The sequence below is a fragment of the Eschscholzia californica genome, unplaced genomic scaffold, assembly GCF_041429995.1.
Source record: "Eschscholzia californica isolate CP2 unplaced genomic scaffold, dmEscCali1.0.p SCAF_2, whole genome shotgun sequence".
Lineage (NCBI taxonomy): Eukaryota > Viridiplantae > Streptophyta > Magnoliopsida > Ranunculales > Papaveraceae > Eschscholzia > Eschscholzia californica.
In genome coordinates this window covers 53,606,410-53,632,877 of record NW_028238309.1, presented here as the reverse complement: position 1 = coordinate 53,632,877, position 26,468 = coordinate 53,606,410, and the positions used below count along the sequence as shown (strand labels likewise).

The 26,468-nt window shown below is 37.7% G+C and overlaps 1 protein-coding gene and 1 long non-coding RNA gene across 3 annotated transcripts; one reads left to right on the top strand and one right to left on the bottom strand.

The window, feature by feature from the left end:
• Window positions 1-10,177: 10,177 nt before the first annotated feature.
• LOC147559025 (Serine/Threonine-kinase) lies at window positions 10,178-16,355 on the bottom strand. 2 transcript variants are annotated; one of them, XM_086660804.1, is made up of 9 exons: window positions 16,004-16,355; window positions 15,744-15,817; window positions 15,508-15,588; window positions 15,162-15,254; window positions 14,811-14,930; window positions 12,260-12,331; window positions 11,213-11,290; window positions 10,545-10,738; window positions 10,178-10,426 (listed from the first exon to the last, which is right to left on the bottom strand). In XM_086660804.1, the coding sequence occupies exons 1-8, from the start codon at window positions 16,134-16,136 to the stop codon at window positions 10,547-10,549; spliced, it is 843 nt and encodes a 280-aa protein (XP_086516930.1). In that variant the 5' UTR covers window positions 16,137-16,355; the 3' UTR covers window positions 10,178-10,426; window positions 10,545-10,546. The 2 variants fall into 2 exon arrangements, with proteins under 2 accessions (XP_086516930.1, XP_086516931.1); XM_086660805.1 differs by having other exon boundaries at window positions 10,178-10,412.
• A 7,280-nt stretch (window positions 16,356-23,635) lies between these two features.
• LOC147559024 (uncharacterized) lies at window positions 23,636-26,069 on the top strand. The gene is made up of 3 exons (XR_015234475.1): window positions 23,636-23,731; window positions 24,377-24,454; window positions 25,883-26,069. It is a non-coding gene; the product is annotated as an uncharacterized LOC147559024 (long non-coding RNA).
• The last annotated feature ends 399 nt before the right edge of the window (window positions 26,070-26,468 follow it).

Genomic DNA, 26,468 nt, shown 5'->3' with positions numbered 1-26,468 from the left:
AACATATATATATAGTTAGGTTATGACTTAATAGTACTTATTCTTGGGTCATAATCTCACCAATTAATAACATATTTCTTGTCTGCTTCTATTTATTAACTATTAATATTGTGAGGTCCTCACAAATAGTTGTCGATAGTACTCGATAAGGAGTAAAAAAAAAGAAGTTAAACTTTTTTATTGTCCATAGCAAAATAAACATCTTTGCAAGTGAAAACTTCTCAACTGAAGTTGATTCATTTGTTTGGCGAGAGAATGTTATAACTGAAAATCGCGGAAGCTATCGAACCTACCTAGAAATTGATCCGATTATGAAGATTAATCGAAAAGCTAAGTCAAAATCAAATATGCGAACAGAATTTAACGAGGTTCGGCTTTAAAGCCTACGTCCTCGGGCGAACAAGAAATCTTTATTGAAGGATAGATGAAGACGACTAACACAATCCGCAAGTTCGTCCCAAGATGGTACCGTATAGTAATAACCTTCTATACTAAATCTTCGACGACCGAGAAATTTAACACCGCTCAAAAACTATGAAAAATTTCTCTCACTCTTGCTCTCTCTCTAGCTCTCTAAAGAAGAGTTGTTGTTTGTGTTGGTGTGTTTGAAGCACTCTAAGACCCCCTATTTATATAATAATATAAGCCGAGAATTTAGTAACCAATTTGAACCAAAATTGTCATCTAAACCGCCTATACCATTTTTTGGAAACTGCCCATCTAAATTGAAACCGCCTTTGTACACAAAACCGCCACAGCCATCTTCTTTCTAAATTTAGAAACTGCCTTCTTACAATTCTCCACCTCGTACACAATTTGATACTCTTCAAATTTTGGACGAACACCAGGATACTCCTTGTAAGATATATCTGCTTCTTGTAACTTCATCCGACTGCACCATATGACCATGGTTGCCTACGTACCCTTTTACAGGATCAAGCCTACCGTAGTTCTACCAACCCTTCACATAAAGATTACCTTGTCGCCATTACGCCCTTTCGGGCAACTTAGCACGAGCCGATTTGCAGCAATTCCAGGCAATGCTGAAACTTGCTACACGTCACCACTTTAGTCAACATATCCGCGGGATTCTCATCTGTGTGTACCTTCATGAGAGAAACATCACCTTCCTCTATGACATCTCGTACAAAGTGATACCTGACATCGATATGCTTAGTGCGAGCATGGTGAACCTGATTCTTCGCCAAGTGGATCGCACTTTGACTATCACACCATACATCCACGCACTCTTGCTTAATCCCTAGATCATCCAGAAGACCCCACAACCACAATGCTTCCTTCACACCCTCGGCCATAGCCATATACTCGGCCTCCGTAGTAGATAACGCAACTGTAGATTGTAACATCGATCGCCAACTAACTGGAGCACCATGTACCTTAAATACATAACCAGTAGTAGATCGTCTTCTATCTAGATCGCCAGCATAATCCGAGTCAACATAACCGCTTACTTGACATGTGTCTCCACCAAAGCACAAACCCGTATCAATAGTACCCTTCAAGTACCTCAAGACCCACTTCACAGCTTCCCAATGTGTCTTCCCCGGGTTTGCCATAAACCTACTAACCACACTGACCGCCTGTGAAATATCTGGACGAGTACACACCATAGCGTACATCAAACTGCCAACTGCACTAGCATACGGTACACGATCCATATGATCCTTCTCCACCGTAGTAGTGGGAGATTGTTTTCCCGAGAGCCTGAAGTGTGGTGCCAAAGGTGTTGACACTGCCTTCGCATTCTGCATCCCGAACCGAAAAACTACTCGTTCGATGTAACCTTTCTGATTCAAGTACAGTTTCTTACTTGACCGCTCTCTCTTAATCTCCATTCCCAGTATCTTCTTTGCAGCGCCCATGTCTTTCATCTCAAACTCTTGACTGAGTTGAGATTTCAACTTATCTATCTCCACCATGCTTCGAGAAGCAATAAGCATGTCATCCACATACAAAAGGAGATAAATAAAGTCACCTTCGCGAAGCTTCTTGATGTATACACAACAATCATAGTCACTTCTGCGAAAACCATGCTTTAGCATGAAAAAATCAAATCGTTTGTACCATTGGCGAGGGGATTGTTTTAATCCGTAAAGAGATTTCCTCAAACGACATACTTGATTTTCTTTGCCCTCAACCTTGTATCCCTCAGGTTGAGCCATATAAATTTCTTCTTCCAAATCCCCGTGCAAGAAGGCGGTTTTAACATCGAGTTGTTCCAGCTCAAGATCCCTGTGAGCAACAATACTCAATAGCACCCGAATAGAAGTATGTTTCACGACCGGTGAGAAAATCTCATTGTAGTCGACCCCTTCTTTCTGTGCATAACCCTTGGCCACTAGTCTTGCCTTATACCTTGTACCCTTGATTTCGTAAGAATCCTCTTTCTTCTTGTACACCCATTTACAACCAATAACAGACTTACCTTCGGGCAATGGGACAACCTCCCATGTCTGGTTCTTGTGAAGAGACTCCATCTCTTCTTGCATAGCAACCAACCAACTCTCTCTTTCTGCCGCGGCGATAGCTTGTTTGAAGGTGACCGGCTCGTCGTCTTCCACCGAGAGTGCATATTCAACCACATTTGCCTGCCCGTAATGTCTAAGAGGTTTGTCTGACCCTAACCTCTGTACCGGCTTATATAACCGTTTCGGCCTAGTGTGTACCGAAACATCCTGCTGTTGTTGTTGTAAAACTTGTGTACCTTCCCCTTGAACCTCCTCATGATCGGGTTCATCAATTTCCTCATCCTGAGTATTATCCTGATGCTCCACCTGATCATGATTCCTAGAAACCCGTTGGTCTTCGGCTTCTACTTCCACTACTTGAGCTTTAGTAGACCCAACATCACCACAACTAGGCACCGTAGCTTTCGCCATAGCTACAATAGATGACTCATCAAACACCACATCTCTGCTGATTACAAACTTCTTGTCTTCCGTACACCATAGCCGATAACCCTTGACTCCTGTAGCATATCCTAAGAAAATTGCCTTCTTTGCTCTATTGTCAAGTTTGTTACCTTTAACATGGTAATAGGCCGTACAACCGAAAACCTTAAGTTTCCCGTAATCTGCATGTTCACCTGACCACACCTCGTAAGGTATGCCGCCATCTAAAGAAGAATGTGGAGACCTGTTCACAATATAACAAGCTGTAGCAACAGATTCTGCCCACCATTCTACGCCTAGTCCTGAATTGGAGCGCATACATCTAGCCTTCTCAAGTAATGTACGGTTCAATATCTCTGCGACTCCATTCTGCTGAGGTGTGTTTACTACTGTCCAGTGTCTCACAATGCCTTCCTGATTACAAAACTCCTTGAATGCCCCATCCGTGTACTCGGTCCCATTATCCGACCTTAACGTCTTCAGCTTTCGACCAGTTTTGTTCTCAACCATTGCTTTCCACACCAGGAATGTGTTGAATACCTCATTCTTATGCTTCAGAAAATAAAGCCAGACAAATCTCGAATGATCATCAACGAATGTAACAAAATACCTGGAACCACCCTTGGAAGGTAACTTTGCCGGTCCCCAGACATCGGTATGTACGTAGTCTAATACCTCTTTGCTCCTGTGCTTGCTTGTAGAGAACGTCACCCTGTGTGCCTTCCCGAACACACAATGCTCACAAAACTCCATGCAAGGCTTCTTCATGTCCTTCAACAAGCCTTTCCCGCACATCAGAGATAGACCCTTTTCTGACATATGCCCAAGGCGCATATGCCAAAGCCTCGTACTAGCCGTTGGATCCCTTCCACTGATTCCTACTGCTACATCTCCAGTAATTGTTGTCCCCAAAAGTTTGTATAAATTACCGTAACGAGTACCTCTCATTACCACCAAAGAACCCTTAACGACTCTTATGGAGCCATTCTCTATAATTATCTTACAACCGTTCCGCTCCAACACACCAAGGGAAATTAGATTTTTCCGCAAATCGGGTATGTGTCTTACGTCCGTCAATGTTCTCACCACTCCATCGTGCATCTTGATCCGTATTGTTCCGAGTCCCACAGTTTTACATATACTATCATCACCCAGTATAACTGTACCACCATCTATACTCCTATAGGTAGTAAACAACTCCCTATTTGGGCACATATGGTGTGACGCCCCTGAATCAAGCATCCACTTATCGAAGATCTTCTCAGACACCTCTGTCACCGAGAAACATTCGTCCGCCTCTTCTGACACATATCCCGCCTCTTGCATCTCTTGTTTCTCCTTGTAGCCTTCGTTCTTTTGCTTCAACTTTCTCTTTGGACAAGCCGCTTTAAAGTGGCCAAGCTCACCACAACTAAAGCACGTTTTCTTGAAAGAGCCTCTAGATTTGGATCTAGATTTCCCGCCCTTTCCCTTTCCTCTTTCATTACTCCTCCCCCTTGTTACAAACAACCCTTGTGCTTGTTCCTTGTCTACTCCACCCGACGCCATACTGCTAGTAGCAACCTTACGAAGGTCATCCGCTAATAGCGAATTTCTCGTCTCTTCCATGGTTAGACTATCACCAACAAGCATCAAAGTTTGAACAAGGTTCTCATAGGATTTAGGTAATGAAAGTAACAATATGAGGGCTTGGTCCTCATCCTCAACCTTAACATCAATATCCTTCAAATCTGAGATAATCCTGTCAAACCTATTCACATATTCCTGAATAGAAGAACCCTCTTCCATTCTACATGTGAATAATTTGGATTTTAAGTAGACCCGATTCGTTAAAGTTTTCGTCATGAAACTGCTTTCTAGCTTTAACCACACACCCGCCGCCGTTGTTTCTCCGTCTACTAGGAACGCCACGTCCCTCTCAAGACACAACATAATGGTAGCCCGTGCTTCGAGATCTAACTCCTCCCAATCCTCATCTGACATATCTCCTGGTTTCTTTCCCGTCAACGTTTTGTGTAATTTCTGCGAGATTAACAGATTCTTCATCTGCATCCGCCAATAAGAAAAATCGTTTTTCCCATTGAACTTCTCTATCTCATATTTCCCTGCTTTGACCGTACCACTTCTCGATCCCATCTTCTCTTCGTTCAATCTCAACAAGGCTCTGGTACCAGTTGTTATGACTGAAAATCGCGGAAGCTATCGAACCTACCTAGAAATTGATCCGATTATGAAGATTAATCGAAAAGCTAAGTCAAAATCAAATATGCGAACAGAATTTAACGAGGTTCGGCTTTAAAGCCTACGTCCTCGGGCGAACAAGAAATCTTTATTGAAGGATAGATGAAGACGACTAACACAATCCGCAAGTTCGTCCCAAGATGGTACCGTATAGTAATAACCTTCTATACTAAATCTTCGACGACCGAGAAATTTAACACCGCTCAAAAACTATGAAAAATTTCTCTCACTCTTGCTCTCTCTCTAGCTCTCTAAAGAAGAGTTGTTGTTTGTGTTGGTGTGTTTGAAGCACTCTAAGACCCCCTATTTATATAATAATATAAGCCGAGAATTTAGTAACCAATTTGAACCAAAATTGTCATCTAAACCGCCTATACCATTTTTTGGAAACTGCCCATCTAAATTGAAACCGCCTTTGTACACAAAACCGCCACAGCCATCTTCTTTCTAAATTTAGAAACTGCCTTCTTACAGAGAACATTGAGAAAGACTACTCTACAACCATTACTTGCCATTTTGTGAAGCTGATTTACGAAATCCCTACCGCTTATTAGTTAATGTATTGTGAGATTACCTTGGTTAAACCCTTGTGGAATTACTTATTCACTTTCTACAATTTTGTGGTTGGAAAATAAGTCTGGTTGTTACATAGTTCTCACATAAGAGGATTATCTTTCGCGATTTAGTTCACTGATTTAAGTTTTATTTTTTCACCGGGGGCATTTCTCTTCCATGTTTTAGTAGTCTTAATTAGTTGAGATTAGTTTACTTCAAACTACGAAAGTCGTCCTTACATTTAGTTTTCTTTTAATTTCAAAGTATGTTGGGCAATAAGAAAATCTATGCAGAATCTGGACATAACTACTATGTGGTTTGTCGTGATCCATAGCTTAATGGATTAGAATAATCATTAAAAGCACGAATCACATCAAATTACATCAAATCACATAAAATTTATACCTCGTGTCAGTCTGGTTTTTCTTTTTCACTAATATTTTTTCTAAATTCTATACCCCAAGTCTTTGGTGTCCGTTAGGCACTTTTGATCAGTGTATTACTAGATCCAAACAAACTAACATTGAGGCCCGCGTCAGCTGTTCGATAGAATTTTTTTTATCTTGTAGATTTATTCACTTTTCAAGACTTTACACTCTTATCCTAAGAATTTTTGGTGCATTGGCACCACTACGGCTTAGTTTTGTTCCAAATACTAAGAAGTTAACTAATAGCCTTACAAGAACAATTGATAATAAAGGGTGGATAATTTTATTTAGACCTTTAAAATTGTTGTTAGTAACAAACACTCAAATTACACTCAATCAAGACTAATGGTTTCCCATTTTCCTTTTGTGACATCTTATAACATGATAGGAAGGAAGGGTTAGAGTGGACTTTCCCATAAAGAAGTTACTAGGACAGGGAAATTATGTGGGGTTAGAAAGGGTTAGGATCTAAGTTGTGGCTTACTTGTGCAGATAACTTTGTATAAGAATGGTAATAAGAATTGAAGGTAAGAAAAAAATAGTTACTAAAACTTGGGGATGCAAAAAGATACTTGTAAGTCAACAATCTATACATATTAGGGTATATTTACTTTCAATTCTTAATAGCCCAAATTTGAAAAATTTGGTCAAAACTCCCTAAAAAATTTGAGCTTTGGTTAAAAAGGATTTATCAACTTTTTATAGGCTTCAGCTCCCTATGGCATTTTTGTAAATAATCTAATATAGAGAAAAGACGAAACTGACCTTATTGCAAACCAGATTGCAAACCAGTTTGCAAACGAGAGTGCAAACTAGTTTGCAAACGAGCTTGCAAACCAGTTTGCAAAGCTTTGCAAGACAAATCAAATTGCAAAGTAGTGCAAACTAGTTTGCAAAGCTCTGCAAACCAGATTGCAAAGTGTGTGCAAAGTCATTGCAAGGCAAACCAGATTGCAAAGCAATGCAAACGGGATTGCAAAGCTCTGCAAACCAGTTTGCAAAGCTCTGTAAATCTGATTGCAAACCAGTTTGCAAAGCTCTGTAAACCAGATTGCAAATCACTGCAAACCAGTTTGCAAAGCTTCGCAAGCTAAGATTCCAAGGGCAATTTCGGCATTAGAAATGGGAGTGCTTTTAGAATTGTCCTTCAAGCCTATTTCCAAACTATATATGAGGCCTAAAAGGACAAAAAGATAACTTGTCTTTTTGACAAAAAAAAAAAACATGAAATTGGGCCTCCGACCCAATTTCCTGCCCAAATTATGATTTTTGTGAAATCATTGGTGTATGTAATATATATTCCCACTCCTTACTAATAAGATAGTGATGAGTATTGTTTGATAATATCAGCGGTGGAGGTAGTATACATCTAACTTTTTTTCTTTGAACATATTTCCCGGAATCTCTGAACAACTAACTTAATTCTTGTATATATCATGCTCAAGATTTGCTTACCATTGTCGTGCAATAACATTTCTGGACTCTTGTTTATACTTCTAAATGTCTCATGATACTGACTAAGAAAATATGATTTACATAAAACTTCTAGAATAAAAGTATCTATCGGTGTGTTGTTTATACTTCTAAATGTCTCATCACCAATTTAAAAGAAAATGATGTACAAGAGAGCTTCTAGAACATAAATATGTTGTCATGTGCATTGTTCGTGATTTACGCCGAAAAAGAATGAAGACACTAACATCAAGTCCAATGACAACTTTGATAGTCTATTTGTTCGAATATTTGAAGCAATGTATTAAATCGTCCATTAACCAAAAAAAGCAAAAAAACCTAAATTATTTGGGGGTATGAACTTTTTAGGGTTTCTTTTAGAGGAAATTGGTGTGAGGTAGAGGTTAAGATTATTATGAGCTACAAAATGAGTCACGCCTTGATACTCCCAAGACCAATAATTTGATTTCTTTCCCTTTCACTTTGGGTAACCAATCATGGTTTTTAGTTTCTAGTTTGAAAGCACTTCCTTAACTTCTAAAGATTGTGACAAATTCATGTCCATTTTTATTTTTGAGATAAGATGGTAACATAAATGTGTACAGGACCAGATCTGTCCCTAACCTACTAGAAGTTAGGGTTTCTATATATGTTTAGGCTATGGTAATTGTACTCTTTCATAAAGGAATAACCATCTTATCCTGCATATAAAGATACCAAGATAGTGCAAACATTAGTAGAAGTGTAGAACTCACGAAGAATCTTCTATATCGTCTCATTGAGTTTAATCACTAGTGACTTGCTCCGAAAAATATCTATGCAATACATTTTCACAATTTCTCTTACAAGAAGTGTTCTTTTTTTAATTCTAGAGTCTAGGTATGAGTTTTACTCAGCATTGATACCTCAAATCAATATTGTGTCTAGACGTAGTATCAACTATAATGCATATGTGACCTCTCATGTGAGAAAGCTGGATGTACAACAAGATACAGATCAATCTAGTTAATAACTTGAGTCATATCTGAGCTCTAGATTCGAAGAGGAAGAAGTCAAGGAAGAATTAAGTGACATTGACATCTAAACATGGTTACCGGCAATGATAGATGACTGATTTTTTTAACATATTCATTGACTTTTATCCCAAGGTAATTAACCTTTGTCTGTCTCATTTTGAAGCTGACAGAAGTAGACACCTTCTAGAACTAGATAATTGACATTCATACTAAGCCACATATTCACAAGAGCCCACAATATCATTCAGTTTGTCCCCAACCCCAAAAGTCAAAAAGATAAGAAAAGAAAGGAAAAAAGAGAGGCTAGAAAAATTAGCTCCAAATATAGATGAGTTTGGTATGAAAGTGGAAAAATCCAAGTGCCTAGCTGTAGTGACACTTATGCCCAACACGGGTATAGACGTACGCTCAAATTTAGTAAATGTTGAATTCTTTCAGATGGACTCGTAGAATATTCGTAAAGAACAAAATCATATAACTATTAGGTTTGAATTTGGATGTCAAAAGTAGAGACAATATTAATAATTGCTATGGCTTGAGGCATTACAAGTTGTATTAAATTTGGAGACGGCTCGTCTCCGAAGGTGAGGGATTGTAATAGTCCCACATCTTCTAGGCAGCCCGTGTGCCTTCGTGCTGTGAATAAAAGACTTGGACCTAGATGTTAAAAGTAGGAACAGTATTGTTAAATGCTAAGACTTTGTTCCAAACCTATACTAGCATGCTAATCATTCATCGAAACCATCTCTCATACGAACTAGATTAGTACAACAGAGTGAAAATAATAGACCAATAAGTAAATCATTGATGCATCTACATAGATTTAGTGGAAGGTCTGTGTCAATACCTCAATCCCAGTAATGCTAGTCGATTCACGCTCTTTGTTGATGAAGATGATGATCTTTGGCTTCTCTGATCTCATTATGAAGCTTTGATGGAGAAGTGGTGTGATGGTTCATTGAATTGTTAATAGTTTTTTTATGTTTGGCCATTATTTTCATTCCATCACTCTCTCTCTCTCTCTCTCTCTCTCTCTCTCTCTCTCTCTCTCTCTCTCTCTCTCTCTCTCTCTCTCTCTCTCTCTCTCTCTCTCTCTCTCTCTCTCTCTCTCTCTCTCTCTCTCTCTCTCTCTCAGAGTTGGAAGAGGGAATGGGCCTGGTTGCTAAGGTAGCTTCTAAGAAGGAAGCTACATTCAGAAAACCTAGTTCATATTCCAACTGTGGTAACTTGAGATAAGTAATAGATCAAACGGCGACGAGTAGATTGGGTCGAGCTATTAACACTATAAGGCCAGGCTGCTGAGTGAACCTCAAACATGAGTCTCGACCACAAGTTCCATCAAATTGACCCGTGTAAGACATTGTCAGGCGGGTGCTCATGGGCACGCATGGGCTTGGGGAAGTAGGGTGGAGCAGGAGGTTCTCAGGCTGTTTTCTCAGCCCGAGGCGAATAATGACCTAAGGGAAAAGACTGCAGATTGGATATCCCAAACTTGATCAGCCTGGGGGCATTGTGAGCCTTAAATTGAGTTATCAAGAAATAAAAGGTTCTTCGGTCAAGGAGACAATTAAAATAAAAAGATCAACACTAGCATCGTTGAATTAGATCTCTTAAACTTCACATTTGACTCGTAATTTACTTATCGTACAATTGTAACGAATATGAAAAACAATTATTAATAATGTAATGAAGCAACTTACATAAAGCTCTTATGCAAAGATTATTCAAACTTTGCCGCTCCCTTTATTCCACCCCTTCCACATTCAGCACGCCAAAGAAAGAACTTCCAACGTCAACGACAGATGCAGCTGACAGTTTTTTCCTTTATTTAGCAATGTTGAAACCGAGGTGACATGATATGTATCAATATCTTGTGACATCGATATCCTGCTAATATAACTGATCATCTTAAACATGATTTTCTTACGGGGAAGAAATACCTTTAATCTTTAGATATTCGAACAACCAAGCCGGTTGGGGTGTTTACTGTTTTCAGGTGACCTGAGCCAATTAGATCCCGAAGATGAAAACGCATTTCAAGCATAGACATGCGAAGACGTTTCTTTTCTAAAGGAGCCATCAGCATCTCTTTGTATTTCCTGCGGTTTAGGAATGCCAAGAGCTCCTTTCTTCCCTGATGTATCAGAAATCGGGTTACAATCTAACTTTATACAGTCTGAAATCAATTGGACTTGGAATAAATAAAAACCGAGTTAAAACCAAATGCATGAAGAATTAATATCTGTAACTTTGTTTCTGATTTCGTTCTAACTTCAATTTCCATATCCTTATAATATCAGTTGCAGTATGGGATTATAGGTAAACCGGAACCACGAACCCACACCCCTAGAAGTCCTACATATATCTAGAGTCGGGGGAATATTGGATACGAGGAAATGTTATAAAAAAAGAGCATCATATTACGAACTACATAGGTCATGCTATGTGGATGTAGTCAACGTCAGGAATCTGTTTGAAGTGACAACAGAAAAATTTAGAGAAAGCATCTCATTTTATATGCCACGTTCATGCTCATGTAAAATATTTGTTATTTTGTCGCGAACACTGTAAGCATGAAATTTTTCACCATGTCGAGAAGCAAATTTACCTGTGAGATTGCCTTGAGTACTGAACCAATATTTGGAATCGCAAACCAATACATATCTGAATCAATCAGCTGGCGGGTCTACAATAAGATTTGAAATATCTCAAACTCAAAGGCTTGATAACTTTGAAAAAAGAAAACGGAAAATTCTCGAATTGCACTGTCTAATTAGAATCTCCAAGAATACTGAAATTTAACAAATCCAGTAACATCCAGTGAGTTACATAACCCAAAATGGAGTTGTACTACCATGATAAGAAAAATTTGAGTTCAAACTTACGTTGTTCTAAGATCACTTATAAGTATATAATCCATATCCTTAATATGAGTGCCAGTCCATATCACTTACAACGGGTACCTATGCAACATTGACACTGGCACGGTTGCCCATATCAACCCTAAGAACTACAGTGCAAAAGAAAGGTACGGCAGAATGGAGAGATACCTATTGAGGCCTTTTTGTGTTTTTCGGTAACTTGTAAGTCATTTACTTAAAATTTAACCTTTACTTTTCTCCTTTTGGAACAATGGTCACAATCTTAACATCATGTGCGAAGACGTTAAACTAGATTAGGGGATTTTATGTCGTCTCACCGTCCTAACTCCTAATATGACTATGTGTGATTCACACAAGTTATACCTACTAAATTTCATATTATAAACATAGAGGTAATTGTGTGTGTTTGAGAAGAGTATCATAGTGTCGAACACGTTATAGAAGTATTGCCACAGCCAAAAGATACTTAGGAGTATCTATGCTACTCGATATATAACCAAACCGTTCTCACAAATAATACAAATATAATAAGATGTCAAACGCAGATATCAGAGAGAAACATATTATTCTTCAGGAGTACAGCTGTTACACGGACAGCATGAGTAGAGGTCAAATTACAAACATAATAAATTAATAAATAGGATGACACAATAAGATAAATGAAACTGACACATACTGAGGCATCTTTGATATGCTATGTCAGTCACTAATATTTATAGTGAAATCGAAAAAATCCATCACTATGAAGAGTAAGAATGTTAATATGTACTCACCAAGAGACCAGCATTGATTAAAAGTGATATATGTTCATCTTTCACCTTGCCTCCTAGAGATAACAATGAACACTGCATGCAACAAAGAGAACCAAATGTGTAAAAGAAAATGAAGTCAAGTAGAGAACTAATCCACTCATGGTAACGAAGTTCCATAGATAGGAAGCCGTACCAAAACAGTGAAGTACCACTAATCTGTATGAAAAACAATTATAGAATGTGCGAAGTATAAACACAATCAGCATCAGATTTATTCGAGCACATTAAGGACAGGTATTCAATTCCTGTGTCGAATTCTATAAAGAGAAAACCAGGTCTTTCGGATCTTCACAATTCGCATCTCTCATATTAAATACATCAAGAAATTACCTATGTCTTTCATTTTTATCCGTTCTTGTTGCTAGTATAGTCTAGAATTTGCTAGTGTGCTACATTATCTATAGTTTATTACTGGGAATTCAGCATCAGGTACCTCATATTAGCTATGTAGTTGGTCTCGGTCTCGGTCTCGGTCCGGCCGAAGGCCGAGACCGAGACGAGACCGAGACAGGCCGAGATTCTCGGTGAGACAGAAAATATAGAAATTAGCTAAATTATAAAATAGTTCACTTCATTAGGTTAATAAAACGACGTTCATAGTTCATAAGTATTCAATAACTAATATTTAATAACTAATAAGCTATGCTTTAAAAAGCGGCGCCTAGCCGGCGCCTAGGCGCCGCTTACACACTAATCGGCTAGCTGCCGATCGACTAGCACTCGGTCAGCTAGTCGATTTCAGCAGCCGAGTTAGCCGGCGCCCAGGAGCCGACTACCCGGCTGGCTAGGCGCCGACTACCCGGCTGGCTAGGCGCCGACTAACTCGGCTCGGGCAGCAGCTATTTTTTTTTTTCAAAACCCCAACTTAAAGTTAGGGTTTTAATGTTCTTTCCTCAAGGGTTAGTATGATCTTCAATCTACCTCATTATTATAGAGAGAGAAACACGAAGAAGTCTTCAATCTGCTCTTCTCTCCCTCGATCTCTCTTTCTATTTCTCATCCTCGATCTCTTTTTTCTCTCTCTCCCTCTCTCTTTTTTGTCTTCTTTCTCTCTCTACAGCTGCAGAAAGTTGTTTTCTGTTTTTTCTTTATATTTTTTATTCTCTAGAACCCTCTATTTAAGCCTAATATAAATAAGAATTTGGAAAGATAATTTTCTTGGAAAAATAAGGCTACCATTATCATATTTAAACCTAAAATAAATAAGAATTTGGAAAGAAACTTGACCAACTTTGGTAGAAAATCTTGACGAGAGTGCACGCACTAAATTGGAAATTGTAATTAACATATACCCTTTTGAATTTAAAATTTTAAAAAAAAATTCTATCTTTAACATTGAAAGATTTCGAATTTGGAAACAAATATTGAAGTCAGTATTAGTTAAATTTCTTGCCAATTTTATTTTATTGTTGGTTGTCAATTTTGAAAGCAATTTTTTCTGAACTTAGTAATGAATCTAGGAGGAAAATGAGGATGAGTTTTAGCACAAATTTTAGTTAGTTTTATTATGGAAGTAATCTATCTATTATATTATTTATATTATGTATATATATAATTTATATATGATATATTATATATATACTCCATATATTATGTATAATCTCTATTATATAATTTATAATATATACATAATTTACATATGATATATTATAGTATATATTATTTTATATTAACCGATTAAATCCGACTGGTCCCGTTGTAGTCCCGACTAGTAGCTAGGCCCGGGTCGACCGACTAGTCCCGATTTCCGATTTTTCAAGCTTAGCTAATAAGTCTAATAACTAATAAGTTTAATAACTAGTAGTGTATAGATATGTTGCTTCTCTTAATCGCTATCACTCTCAAATTCACTTCCATCATCTTCAATTTCTGTATAAGGAAATCCCAATCTACTAAACTTTTGAAAGTTTCTAAAGAATTTATTAGTTTCTCTCTAAGGCATAAACCCTAAATATTCTATATAGTATTATTGCTGTTTATATTAGATACATTGGGAATATAATAAGTAGTTAAGATTTGAGAATATAATAAATAGTAGTACTTAATTTAGGTCGAAGAGTTTTCCAAAAAAAAAATCTAAATATTTGGAAGTTGTTGTCTCGGTCTCGGGTCTCGTCTCGGTCTCGGGTTGTCTCGGCCGAGAAACTCGGCCAAGCCCTAACTCGGGGTCTCGGCCGAGTCTCGTCTCGGGAGAGGGCCGAGACCGAGACGAGACCCGAGATTCTCGGCCGTCTCGGCCGAGACCAACTACATAGCATATTAGTGAAAAGCCGGAAACCACTTGATTATGACAACCTTTTAGATTCTTCTAGGCTTTAGCTAAAAATTATTGAAAAGTGCATAATATTTGAGTCTGAACTAAAGATTAATCTTAGAGCTTAAAGCTCTTTTGGCAAATGGCATCTACTTTAAATTCCACATAAGCACCTATCTTGAACGGATTTTAATTCATATCGTATTGTTTGCAAGAACAAAATATATACAAAAAGAGAAATATACTTAAGTAACTCACCAACTCTTGATGCTCTATACTAGGTCCTAGCACTGAAGCAATAACATAAGTTTTAAACCAATCAAAAACTGCAACAGCACCCTTCTTTTTTGCTTCCATCCTTTCAATAACAATTCCTATCTTTACACAAATGATGAAAGAACTTTAGCCATTAGAAACAGTTTGCGGAATCAAAAAAATGTTATCAAACATAACATGTATTGATATATACTAAGTAAGAGATGTTGAATCTGTAACTGTAATGACTGGATAAGCTTAGTTTCACGGTTTAGTGAGATTGGCTTGTCATATATATTACCTAGTATTCATAAATAAATAAAATAACTTCGATCCTGAAAATATGAAGTTTACCTGGCTAAGATAGTCCTCCATGAACATAATAGCATGATCATCTTGCCCAGTATTTAGTTTAAAAATTCGTAATGTTTTGTCCTTCTTCAGGGACTGCAGGAAAACAAAACCAAGTTAACTACTCGGAATTAGGTTTAAAACAATCAAACAAAAATACCATACAAATGGCTAACAAATAGAACAATCTACATAATAATGAACTAATCCAGCAAGTAAATTATCTCCGGAAATCGAAACTAAGTAGATAATTTGGCCATGGAACTTCTTTAAGTCTTCAATAGGTGATTAGTTGAATCGAGGATTAAAAGAAAAAAAAGTAAGTATTTTTAGTGATAGGAACTGTTACCTCTAACTCCCTATCTACTTGTGTTCTATCATTTACACTGCTATACAACTGAGATCGTAAAATGAATGGTTGAGTGGAGACCTGAAACATATGCAAAATTAAAACTTTAATTAGGTTAAATTACCAAAATGAATATAACAGAAGTACTAGTATTAGATTCGTTTAATTCATTAATTAAGTTGAGAAACCAAGACAAAATTAGGGCATACTGAAATATGTGGAAGATGAATTTCAACCTTATCATTGTTGGGAAACTGAGCTCGCATTATTCGAAGAGCAATCAAAGTATCACTGAATTTAAGGCTGTTCTCTGTTTAAGCAAAAAAACAAGAGATGTCCTTAGTAGAGAAAGAGATGAACTCCTTAGGGTTTTCAATGGATTGGCCATTTATATGGTCAAGGTAGAAAATACAGAAAGGGATTGAATTTATGTAAAAGAGACTAAAGAGTAATGAATGATAAAGAGGGAAGATGATGATGATGATGAGAGGATTACCTAGAGTTAGGGTTTCATCATCATTATCTGAATCTGGAGTTTCCCTAACTGTATTATTATTATTGACATTATTATTATCATCATCCTTCTCTCGCGCGCGTTTCTTTCCAACCAAATCTGATTTTTTCTCCATCTGAATACAAGTTTCTGTTATGCACCGAAAAATTTAATAACTTTGTACCCGCCGGGAGTCTTTTTTATTTTTTCTTTCGGAGAAGGGAAGAGCCTTGTAAAGTTTTTTTTTTGTTGAACTAGCCTTGTAAAGTTGAGGGGTAGAAAAAACATCTCCAAAGTGCCTCTAGAAGGACAATTGCCTCCAAAATAAACCCTACTATAAATTCAAGTTGTTGTTGAATTTGTGGGGTTCCACTGTATTCTATTTTTGTGGTCTAGATTTTTTCAACAAGTTTTGATACATCAGAATCGAAAATAAAAATGAGATGAAACCCAACAATTATATCTACCGAAAGTAAATTTTGTTGTACATTTGTTGTACTTAGTTGTAGTGAATAGTTATCCACTAAATTAGTTGTCATGATGATTGATGAGAGAGGACTTCAACCTCATTGTAGTATTCTTTGAGCTAAGTAGATTTCTCTTTTGTTCTTTTGCGATGAGATGGAGGCATGGAGCATGTGAGACTTTAAAACCTGTCATTTGTGGGTATTGTATTGATACCATGTTAAATTTGTGATCGTCCAACTCAAAACTAACGGTTTTTTGTTACTATATCATCACTTTCCCGTGTATGATGACTATTACTGATTTGACCTGAAATAAAAACATGTAGAGCAGTCCGTAACTCAGTTGAAGAAGCCAAACTGAGTCAAATTTGAACTCAAATAACATCTCTCGGAGCAAGGGATCTTTGTTTCTCTTTTTTTGATGAGAAAAAAAAAACTAACGGTTGTGGGTATTGTATTGATACCATGTTAAATTTGTGGTCATCCAACTAAAAACTAGCGGTTTTTTGTTACTATATCATCACTTTTCCGTGTATGATGACTATTACTGATTTGACCTGAAATAAAAACATGTACAGCAGTCCGTAACTCAGTTGAAGAAGCCAAACTGAGTCAAATTTGAACTCAAATAACATCTCTCGGAGCAAGGGATCTTTGTTAGATTTGCAATTTGATAGAAAGAAAGGTGCACACAACCTCTATCAAGAAATCTCGAAGCACAATGAGATAATCCAAAGCTCTAAAGAAAATTGGGGAAGGTGGGAGCTTGAGAGTAAGTGTGGACAAAGACATTACCTCCATGCCATGTCTTTTTTTTTTGAACTAACCTCCATGCCATGTCTCAAAAAAAAAAAAAAAAGACATGGCATGGAGGTAACAGTACCTGAAAATTGCTTGTTTATTGTAGAATATTTAGTAGATCTCAGTTGTTGTTTTAGTTCTCCTGGTTTTAAGTTGTTGTTTATACTTAATTGTTATGATTTAATGGAGTTTTCGTAGTTTTAACGCTAGATCTGATTGAATTTTGCTCAATATTTCTATATTGAGTTTGGTGATAAGAATGATGTTTGTTCTCAGATCTATGAATTTTGTTTCGTTGAGTGGTTTAGGTTTGTTTATTAAGTGTTTGAAAGTTTGAATTTCTCAAGAACAGCAAAGTTTATCAAAAAATGTCTGAGCAAAAAACTTATGTTTTACGTTTGTTTCTGTGAGCCGACACTCGTTTCTTAATGTTTTAGGTCATTTCTTTGTCATCAATCTCTTGTACAATGTCTTACTTCAGATCTCACTGCTTTACTAAGAAGTACTTCAGTGCTAATTTGAAGTTGTTTTCGTCAATTGTTATTGGATTCCGTGAGAACTGCATAATTGGCGTTAATCTGAATCGGATAAAAGCAAGCAATGAAATTTCGATTTCAGTGGAAAATTCGGTAGACAAGGAAACGGAAATTTTCTGTCACAACTGGAAGTTTCAAAATTTAATTCCTTCGATAAAATATGAACTTGCTTTTTCTCCTTTCAAGGTGTGGACTGATCATATTTTATCTCATTTGGCTTGGCCTACTAGTTTATTCCATGGGGAGGGAGTTTAGTGTGTTATTTTGAATATAGTGCACTTACTTGTATTTCGAACTAAAGCAATAGTACAATTTATTTCATTGTGAATGTTTTTCATGTTGTTAGTATTTGATGAATTTCTATTTGCTGAACTTGAAATTTTGTATGCTTGAGGTGTATCTATCACTCAAGATACTGCCTTGTCCGGTAAAATGGTGCTTAGGTTCTCTTTTGATATTATAGCATGTATATGCTGTTACCCTGATATTTACTATCTAGTTATTTCTATATTTCTGTGATATTTACTATCTGTTTGCTGTGTGAAGTTTTCTGAATCCGATGTAATCTAGATGTCTTTTATGCGGTTAAAGGTGTTTTTTACACTTCGCTTGATTCAGATCTGTGCCTTACCTTGTGCCTTGGGCAATATAGTCAGTGTTACTTGTGCCCTGTGTACTTAACAACATGAAACCTGCTTAGGCAGGTTTTAAGATTGGGTGGAAAATAGTTGGCATCAATCAAAACAGTCACCCTAATTTGCAGCTTCGTGAAAGGTAGAGATTATTATCCAGATCTTGAACGAATTGAGAGAAAGAAGTTGAAGAAGCTAGTTGAGAGGGAGACAAAAGGTAGAGATTCATAATTTAGTCTTATAGCAAGAGAAGGCGAAGCGTAAAGAATTGGAGGCAAAAGAACGATCAGAGAAATATGGACAGGCAATGGATTTCCTTCAAGCATAAGAGCATGCTTTCAGGTCTGGGCAATTAGGCAAAGGTGGCAGCAAGAAGAGAAGGAGATAATCTGCTGACAATTTCAATAGTTTCTCAAGTAGTCCTTTTTCCTTTAATCCTCTGTTACTTGGCTTAACCTTTTTGATCACTATTAATGACTTTTGCTCGAAACACCAATAAAAAATGTCAACGTTGTTATCTTCTTGCTCTGTGATTTTTCGTTTTAACTCGTATGCACATGATAAAGACTCTACTATGATGTCAAGACTTGGAGATTATTCAAATTAACAATAGTGCGGCAGATCTAACTAATGTCATTTTATATGGTAAGCTTAGCAAATATTTGTAAATTTTTAAACAATATTCACTTTATAATCCAGCAAAAATTACATCATTAGCATCAAACAAATTTTTTTTTTCATCATTAGCATCATAAAAATCAAAATCTATGTTATTTAGTTTAAGCAGACATGGATCCTAGTATGGTCCCTAACCTAGAAGATCTAATCTCTTTTGGCTTCTTCTTGTTTCATCTTTGGTTCGCCTTAGATCACCATTTTTTAACGTCCATTGATTTCTCCCACTCGCCTTTGGATCTCATCCTCGAACTTCTTCAGTGGATTCATAAACCCTAAACTCTAATTACAAGACTCTAACGATTCGCAGATCGTATAAACTTGAAATTTAAATTAATTACAAATTTGCACCCATCTGTGCTTAAAACAAGAATATAAGAAACAATTTCTATGGCCATACTAGTTTCCCGCATTCACATCACATGGATTCATATAATATTTAAAGGCTAAGAATTATATATGCATGATAATTCGGGAGATACTTTTGTTGACATCCTATGTCACATTAGGACCTTAAGCCTAAATTCGAGAAATTCGACTAATGATGCGTTCCCGTTTTATCTTTTATGATTTCTAAAATCAATTTTAAGAAAAACTTCGTTTTGGATTTTTGAAAGCCCGGGTCAATTTCGGAAAAACTAGTTTGATTCTTAATGGTTTCCCAAATGGCTCTGAACAATTTCGGTAAAATTTGGGTGGAATCGGGAGGAAAAATTGGACTTTCGTCGAAAAACTCCCACTCGGGTCAAGAACCAAAAAACTTAGCCCGTAGCCCGAGACCTATCTCGGAATGGCCCGGAACAAGCCTTGGCGAAGGCCCGAGACCATCTCAGCCCAAGCCCATAGACTTGTTTTGGGCAAGGCCAAGGGCACGCATTGGAACGGGCCAAGCATTTCTCCGCCATGGGCCAGCATGCTCTGGAGTCTGGCCCGAGCCAAGTGTTCCTTGGCCTGGGCCAGACTCGTTCTAGCCCATGAGGGTTGGTCGTGACTTGGAAGCTTCCTGATCGCTTCTTGGAAGCTTCCTGGTCGCAACTTGGAAGCTTTTTGGTCGCAGCCTAGAAGCTTCCTGGTCGCCTCCCTGGTTGCGACCTAGAAGCTTCCTTTTTTTTTCTTTGAGCTTTTTTTTTTTGTATTATTTTCTTTGAGCTTTCAAAGCTATTGTTCCCTTCTTTTAGAAACTTCCAAGAAGGCTCAATTTTAATTTTCAAAAACTTCTAAAGTCATGAAATCTCAAATTTTGATCTTTTGAGGAAACTTCTAAAAACCCAATTTGTGATTTTCAATAACTTCTAAAATCACGAAAATCACAACTTTTGAAACTTTTAGAACACTTCTAAAATTTCAATTTTGTTTCAAACGATTTCTAAAATCAATGAAAACAACTCTTTTGAAAACACTTTTCAATACCTAACTCAATCAAAATAGAATCTTTTGAAACACTTTCAATCATCAATTTTTGATAATTAACTTGAAAACTATTGAATCTCATTCAAAATAATCAAATTGAATGTCTAAAACACTTTAAGACAAAACTATCAAGCTAATCAATCATGGATTAGTCTGAAACGTAACAAAAATTAGTTATTTGCAAGAGGCTCTGACGCCACTGTTGGTAATTGGTGATGTCTACTAATGTCGTTAGCGGAATCTCAGACATCTCATGTCTAACATGAGTATGGTCCCAAGATCATCATGCATAAACTAATAATCAACTAAGAGTTAGAGATTACCTTAATCGCTAGTTTTCTCTCGAACTTTCCAATCGCTTTGAGAAGACCAAGAGCTCCAATTGTAGCTCCTGTACTTAGGACACCGAATGGTCTACTTAATCTCCCACCTTGTAAGCTAGCTAGAACTCCAATGGTAGTTTGAGAATAAGAAGAACTACTTCTTCTTTATTTGACTAGTTGATAGCTTTTGGGAATTAGCTCACTTTCTCTTCTCTACTTGATGTTGTAGAGTAAGAAAGCTCTTAGAGAAATTCTACACCTTATTCACTGCCCTAAGGGTCACTATATAGAACCCTAATAAGAGTCCCACTCAAATTTAGTTTCCTAAAAGACCATTTTGAATAAGATTAAGGAAATAGTCGAAAATAGAAACTAGTTGCTATTTTCTCAATTCCTTGATGAGGGGGCGTCCAAACCAAGCCAAAATTGGCAGAAATAACCTTCCCTATTAGGGAAAGCGTCCCTCCAATTTTCAGCTTAATACGAGCCCAACAAGTCCCTTTTTGGCTCTAGCCTCAAAACCCCTCTTTCGGGCCTTTTGTGCTATCTTTGCTCAAAATTTTTTTGGGCCTATGAGACATGTTTATGGGACTCTCCCATGATTATATATCTCATTCCCACTAGTCATATCAACCGATTAAATATCCATTCTTATGTGTAACCCGTTGTAGGATCCGGTCGAAGTTAGCCACGAATTGGTTTCTAGCTAAACACTACGACCCCTAAATCAACCGGACTTGATGATCTTCTTCCTCAATTGTCCTATCCGACAAATTTCTCGCATTGCATCTTTGATCGAAGGACATCTCTTTCACAGTAGCCATTAGTTCATGGGTTTGGTCACTGAGTAAGCCCATTAATCGTGAATTCCTTGGGGCACTCCTGGTGACATATTTTGGCCCATACAATCTGTCCCCCACTCTCTAAATTGACGCAGCGCGAGCGTCTAGGACGCGTCTGAGCCATCGAGACACGTCCAAGACGTGTCTGAGCCATCGAGACACGTCCAAGACGCGTCTGATCCATCGAGACGAGTCAGGGATGCGTCCGTCTCCATCGAGACGCGTCAGAGACACGTCTGAGTCTACGAGACGCATCAGGGATGCGTCCCTTGATATCAAGACGAGTCTGGGATGCGTCTATGGAATAGAGACGCGCCCTAGACGCGTTTGTTGCACCAGGACATGTCTTGCCTAAGCAGGATGCGTCCGCGCCGAGGGCAATAGTGCGTTTTGGAACATGTTGTCCCTTAGTCCGGGAGGTACCAAATGATGGGGACTAAAAGGTTACACGTAAAAGGTCTCCACCCCGCAAGTATATGGGCGTTAAGTAATAATCCGGTAAGACAAGAGTCAATCCACGGAGATAGGAAGGTGGTTCGGATAACAAAGGGTCTTATCCACCGATTTAGATATTAAAAGCTAACTTAAACTAAAAAGGAAAAGAATAAAGATAAATGGGGGGTTTTGTAATCGAATAAGTAACAAAGAGGAAGACAAGTAAAACTAATTAAATAAACAAAGTAAACAGGCGAGAGAGATTCGAGAGAAGATTCGGGAGGCAAAGAGTCGATTCGGGCAAAAATCGATTGAGAGGGATACTTTGATCAACAAGACCGAAGGTGACAGATACTAAGTGTCTATTCGCATGAAAAGGTAATTAACTTCACCCACATTGACAATCCTGAGCATCATGTGTCCAACTAAGCATAATCGATCAAACATCACTAAGCATTGACTATCAAACTTAACAAACACTATCTAATGAATTGACAATGAACAAGTATGACACTAACAAGTATAATACGTCAAACTAAGTATAATCGATCAACGTTTAGTAAGCATAGAATATCAAACTAAGTGCGCATTATCAAATTTTGTGTCAATAGACGATTAAAATCAAGGTTTCTAATTTAATAAACTAGACGAAGTCAATTAAACTCACATGTAAACAAATAATGAGTCATTCATCACATTCAAATCATGCTTCAAAAGTATCCGAATACAAAAGTTAGACAAACGTAGTGAATGAATAATAAATGGCAAGAAAATGATGAGAGAATCCCCCTTTTTCGGTGTGGTCCGAGGTTAAGTGTAGCGCCCCGACCTTCAAGTCGGAGAAACAGACGAGTTAGAACGCCGAGCGGATCCAGTGGCTTCATTTGGGATTTGGTTTCGAATACTTATTTTGATTGATTCAGATAGCTCATTAGATAGTTCTCGAAAGGTTATGAATTTTGATTGGTTACTCGTGAAGATCGGACATTGTTTGTCTATCATTCCGTGTTCGACATTTTGTTCGTAATCGAATTTATAAGAGTTGTAGATTTTCTTCATGGTTAGTTGTGCGAGGAGGAAGAAAAGAAAAAAAATTAAAGTGGGGGTTATATGGTAATTGATGGGGTTGAATTAGTTGGATTTATATGTGGGACTTGTTTATCAAGCATTTACAAACTTATGGACCTAAACCAAATTGTCACATGCGCACCTTATAAGATGACACTTGGCACCCTAAACCTTGGTCTTAAAAACAAAACCAAACCCAACCATCCCACTTCCAGATGACATGAGAGAATCCACCCCACCTGCTTTAATTCCTTCTCCAAGACCCGCAGCAATAGAAAATATAAGGTGGCGCCTATAGCACTACCCTTTGTACCACCTAATCACCTAGTACATCACTTTCCCTCTTTAGTGCACACGTTTCACATGCTTAGTAGCCACGACAACTCCTTCAACTTCATTAAACAGTAAGGGTCACTTATCCCCTTCCATTTCAGAAAACATATGGAACCGAGAGAAGAGAGAAGGGTGGTGTTTTAATGGTTCGATTGGTATGGTCGATTTCTTTGTCGTTCATGGTCCGAATTCAATGAAACTTGTTTCAGGTAATTCCACTCGACTTGTTCTACATATCTATCCGTTTGGAATTTTTTATTTCGTCCGTTTTTGGTGGGTTTACGATAGTTATTTCGATAACTGTATAGTTGGGTCTAATATCTCTTGGGTTCGTAATTTAGAGCTATTTGGGATAGTTATAGTTATATTTCTTCGAATGATTTATGTTCAGGATCGTGTTTAGGATATTGTGGACTATTTTGGGATGTCCATATATAGACGGGTTGCTGCCGAATTATTTTATTGCTCGAATTTCATATTTGGAATAGTTTTGGAAATGAGTTGGAATAGAGATGGTTACCCGAACTTTGTCATATTTCACATAAATGGATAGGTTGAGTTATGGATTCGTGACATTGGGTTCATTTTATGATTTGATAGTTCAAGATTCATGGTATTTGGTGTGTTATATAATTTGTCAGCTTATGAAGACTCGGAAATGTAAAATAGAGTTTGTGAGAAGTTGGTTGGTTTATATTGATTTCAGTTATTTGATGAGACGTCTCAGTGAATTGTATAGTGCCAATAGGACATTCCTAGTGTAGTTTCATTCATTTTATGCATTCTTGCTCTGCAAGAGGACTCTTGACAGTTATGTAACTGTCAAATGACCGTTTTGCCCTTTCATATTTCAGTAGGACTAATAAAATGCAATAGGGAGTTCGAGGAGAAGTGGAGCTTAGTCAGGAGCACCATTGGAAGCGCAAGAAGAGGTAGGATCCTATGAATCTTACTTGGAGCACGGGTATTCCCCGTTTCACCATTATATATATATAGTCATTTTTCTTCTTTTTATAATTCTCTAGTTCAATTTATGATATGATATGTATGTATGTGGTGTACTTTATGTTATGGATGTTTCTCTTTTCAAAACAAATTGGTTTTCCTGAAAAATAATCACATGGAGGCGGAATCGCTTGATCTGTGTGATCGTTTTGTGTGAATTGTAAACACGTGGTGGCGGAATCGCTTGAGCTGCGTGTATAACATGGAGGCGGAATCGCTTGATCTGTGTTACGTGTAATGGTTGTTTTACCACGGGCATTGGTTGGTCCCCTTGTTTATTTTATGTTATGGATTAGCCATGAATTATGTCAAGGGTTACACTCGGTGCGTGGCCAGCCGTTTGGTAACGACCATTCTTGTTTACCCGGAATGGGGTCCGAGAGAGATTGGGAGTTGGGGTATTCCGACCCTTGGAGTGATTAGGGGACTGACCAGTGCCATGTTTGTTTATTTATTCTGCTAAGCCACTGGTGAGTGTGGTTTGAATTCTGTAATGTCTTGTGTTTGATACTTACAATGTTTCACCGAACCGAAAGAGGGTGTTTACCCAAGTTTTCTTAATAAGAAAATACTTAATCCCTGAAAGTGGAAACTTGTAAAAGCTTGGCTTTAAACAGGGTTTACCTTACCTTGAGACACAAGAACGCTCTTCTCCTTCGGTTGATGGGACTTGTTAGGAGGGCTCTGTTCTTGTAGCTTTGGGAGCCTATCAGATCATTTAATATTATTATAGGTTCATGCATATGTTTGGGTATTCTTCGAATGGTCAATGAGTTACCTTGCGAGGAAGCGTCAGATCTGGCCGGAGATAGGATGCGCCTCAAGACGAGATAATTGTATCGCCGTGGGTATATGGCTCTACTAAGCGACGATACTCTTATAGTCGTCTGGGTAAGTCATGACATATTCTAAGCGTATCATTGTTTGGGTGAGATTTACTATTCGATGCGTATTGAGATCACAAGTCAGCCCGATGGGCGATGATGACGAAGGGAGAGTTACGGAAGCTCTTACCGGGGTATTACGTGGATCCATGTGTACACTGCAGTAGTCAAACGTTCGATAAGGCGCCGCCTGCCTACGCACTAACAAAGGCCGAACGGTTCTTCCTAGCCGAATAGTAGGTGACCCCGACTGAGGGCGTATTCAGTCGTGATCTTGGTAAGCTAGAAGAATTATCTTGCTATATTGCTTTGCTTCGTGTGCATATTGATATCTCTGTATATATCTGTATATATGTAACACTTATAACTATTAATGTATTAAAATGTTGATGTGTGTGGTGCGGGTAGGATGTCTAGGTATCCTACTGAGCTGACCTTCGGGTTATCTCATTCCTAATTGTTGTTGTTCAGTTGCAGGTATTGGTGACCCGGAGTGACATAGTTTACTTCGACGGTCACATTATGTAAGATTATAATTTCTATTATATTTTCAACATAATCACAACGTTAATATTATATATGTATCATCTATAATAGTTAGGATCGTTCTCTCACTTGTTTGTGATCGTACACATGTAAATAGTATGCACACTATCACAATGAATTCGATGTTATTTATATGTTGGAGTTATGGATATATGTATGAATGTTTGACAGGTTTTTCAGGTTTGATATGTTCAATTTATAGAGGAGACTCTGTCCAAATTCAGTCTCTTCTGTGAACTATTCATAAACATGAACTCAAGTTGTTTTTTTCTCTTTATGAAAACTATTTTGGGTTACTTATTTTCCGAGCATATTTTCAAAAGGTTTAAACTATATTTGATTTTCCGCTGTGTTTGTTCTTGATTTGTAACCCGTGATGAGAGTTTGGGCTTGGGTTTATATTTGAAACTGGTTTGAGATTAGTATTAGACCGAGTTTCTTTTATAAACTGCCGGACAAACCGTGATTCGGAACACGGGGCGTCACATTAAGAGAGAGAAAAAAGATAATT

Coding starts and splice junctions, on each gene's coding strand:
- LOC147559025 (XM_086660804.1), bottom strand. CDS start 16,136: ATGGAGAAAAAATCAGATTTGGTTGGAAAGAAACGCGCGCGAGAGAAG. Junction 14,931..15,161: donor TGGAGGACTATCTTAGCCAG/GTAAACTTCATA, acceptor ATTTGTGTAAAG/ATAGGAATTGTTATTGAAAG. Junction 11,291..12,259: donor TAATCAATGCTGGTCTCTTG/GTGAGTACATAT, acceptor ATCTTATTGTAG/ACCCGCCAGCTGATTGATTC.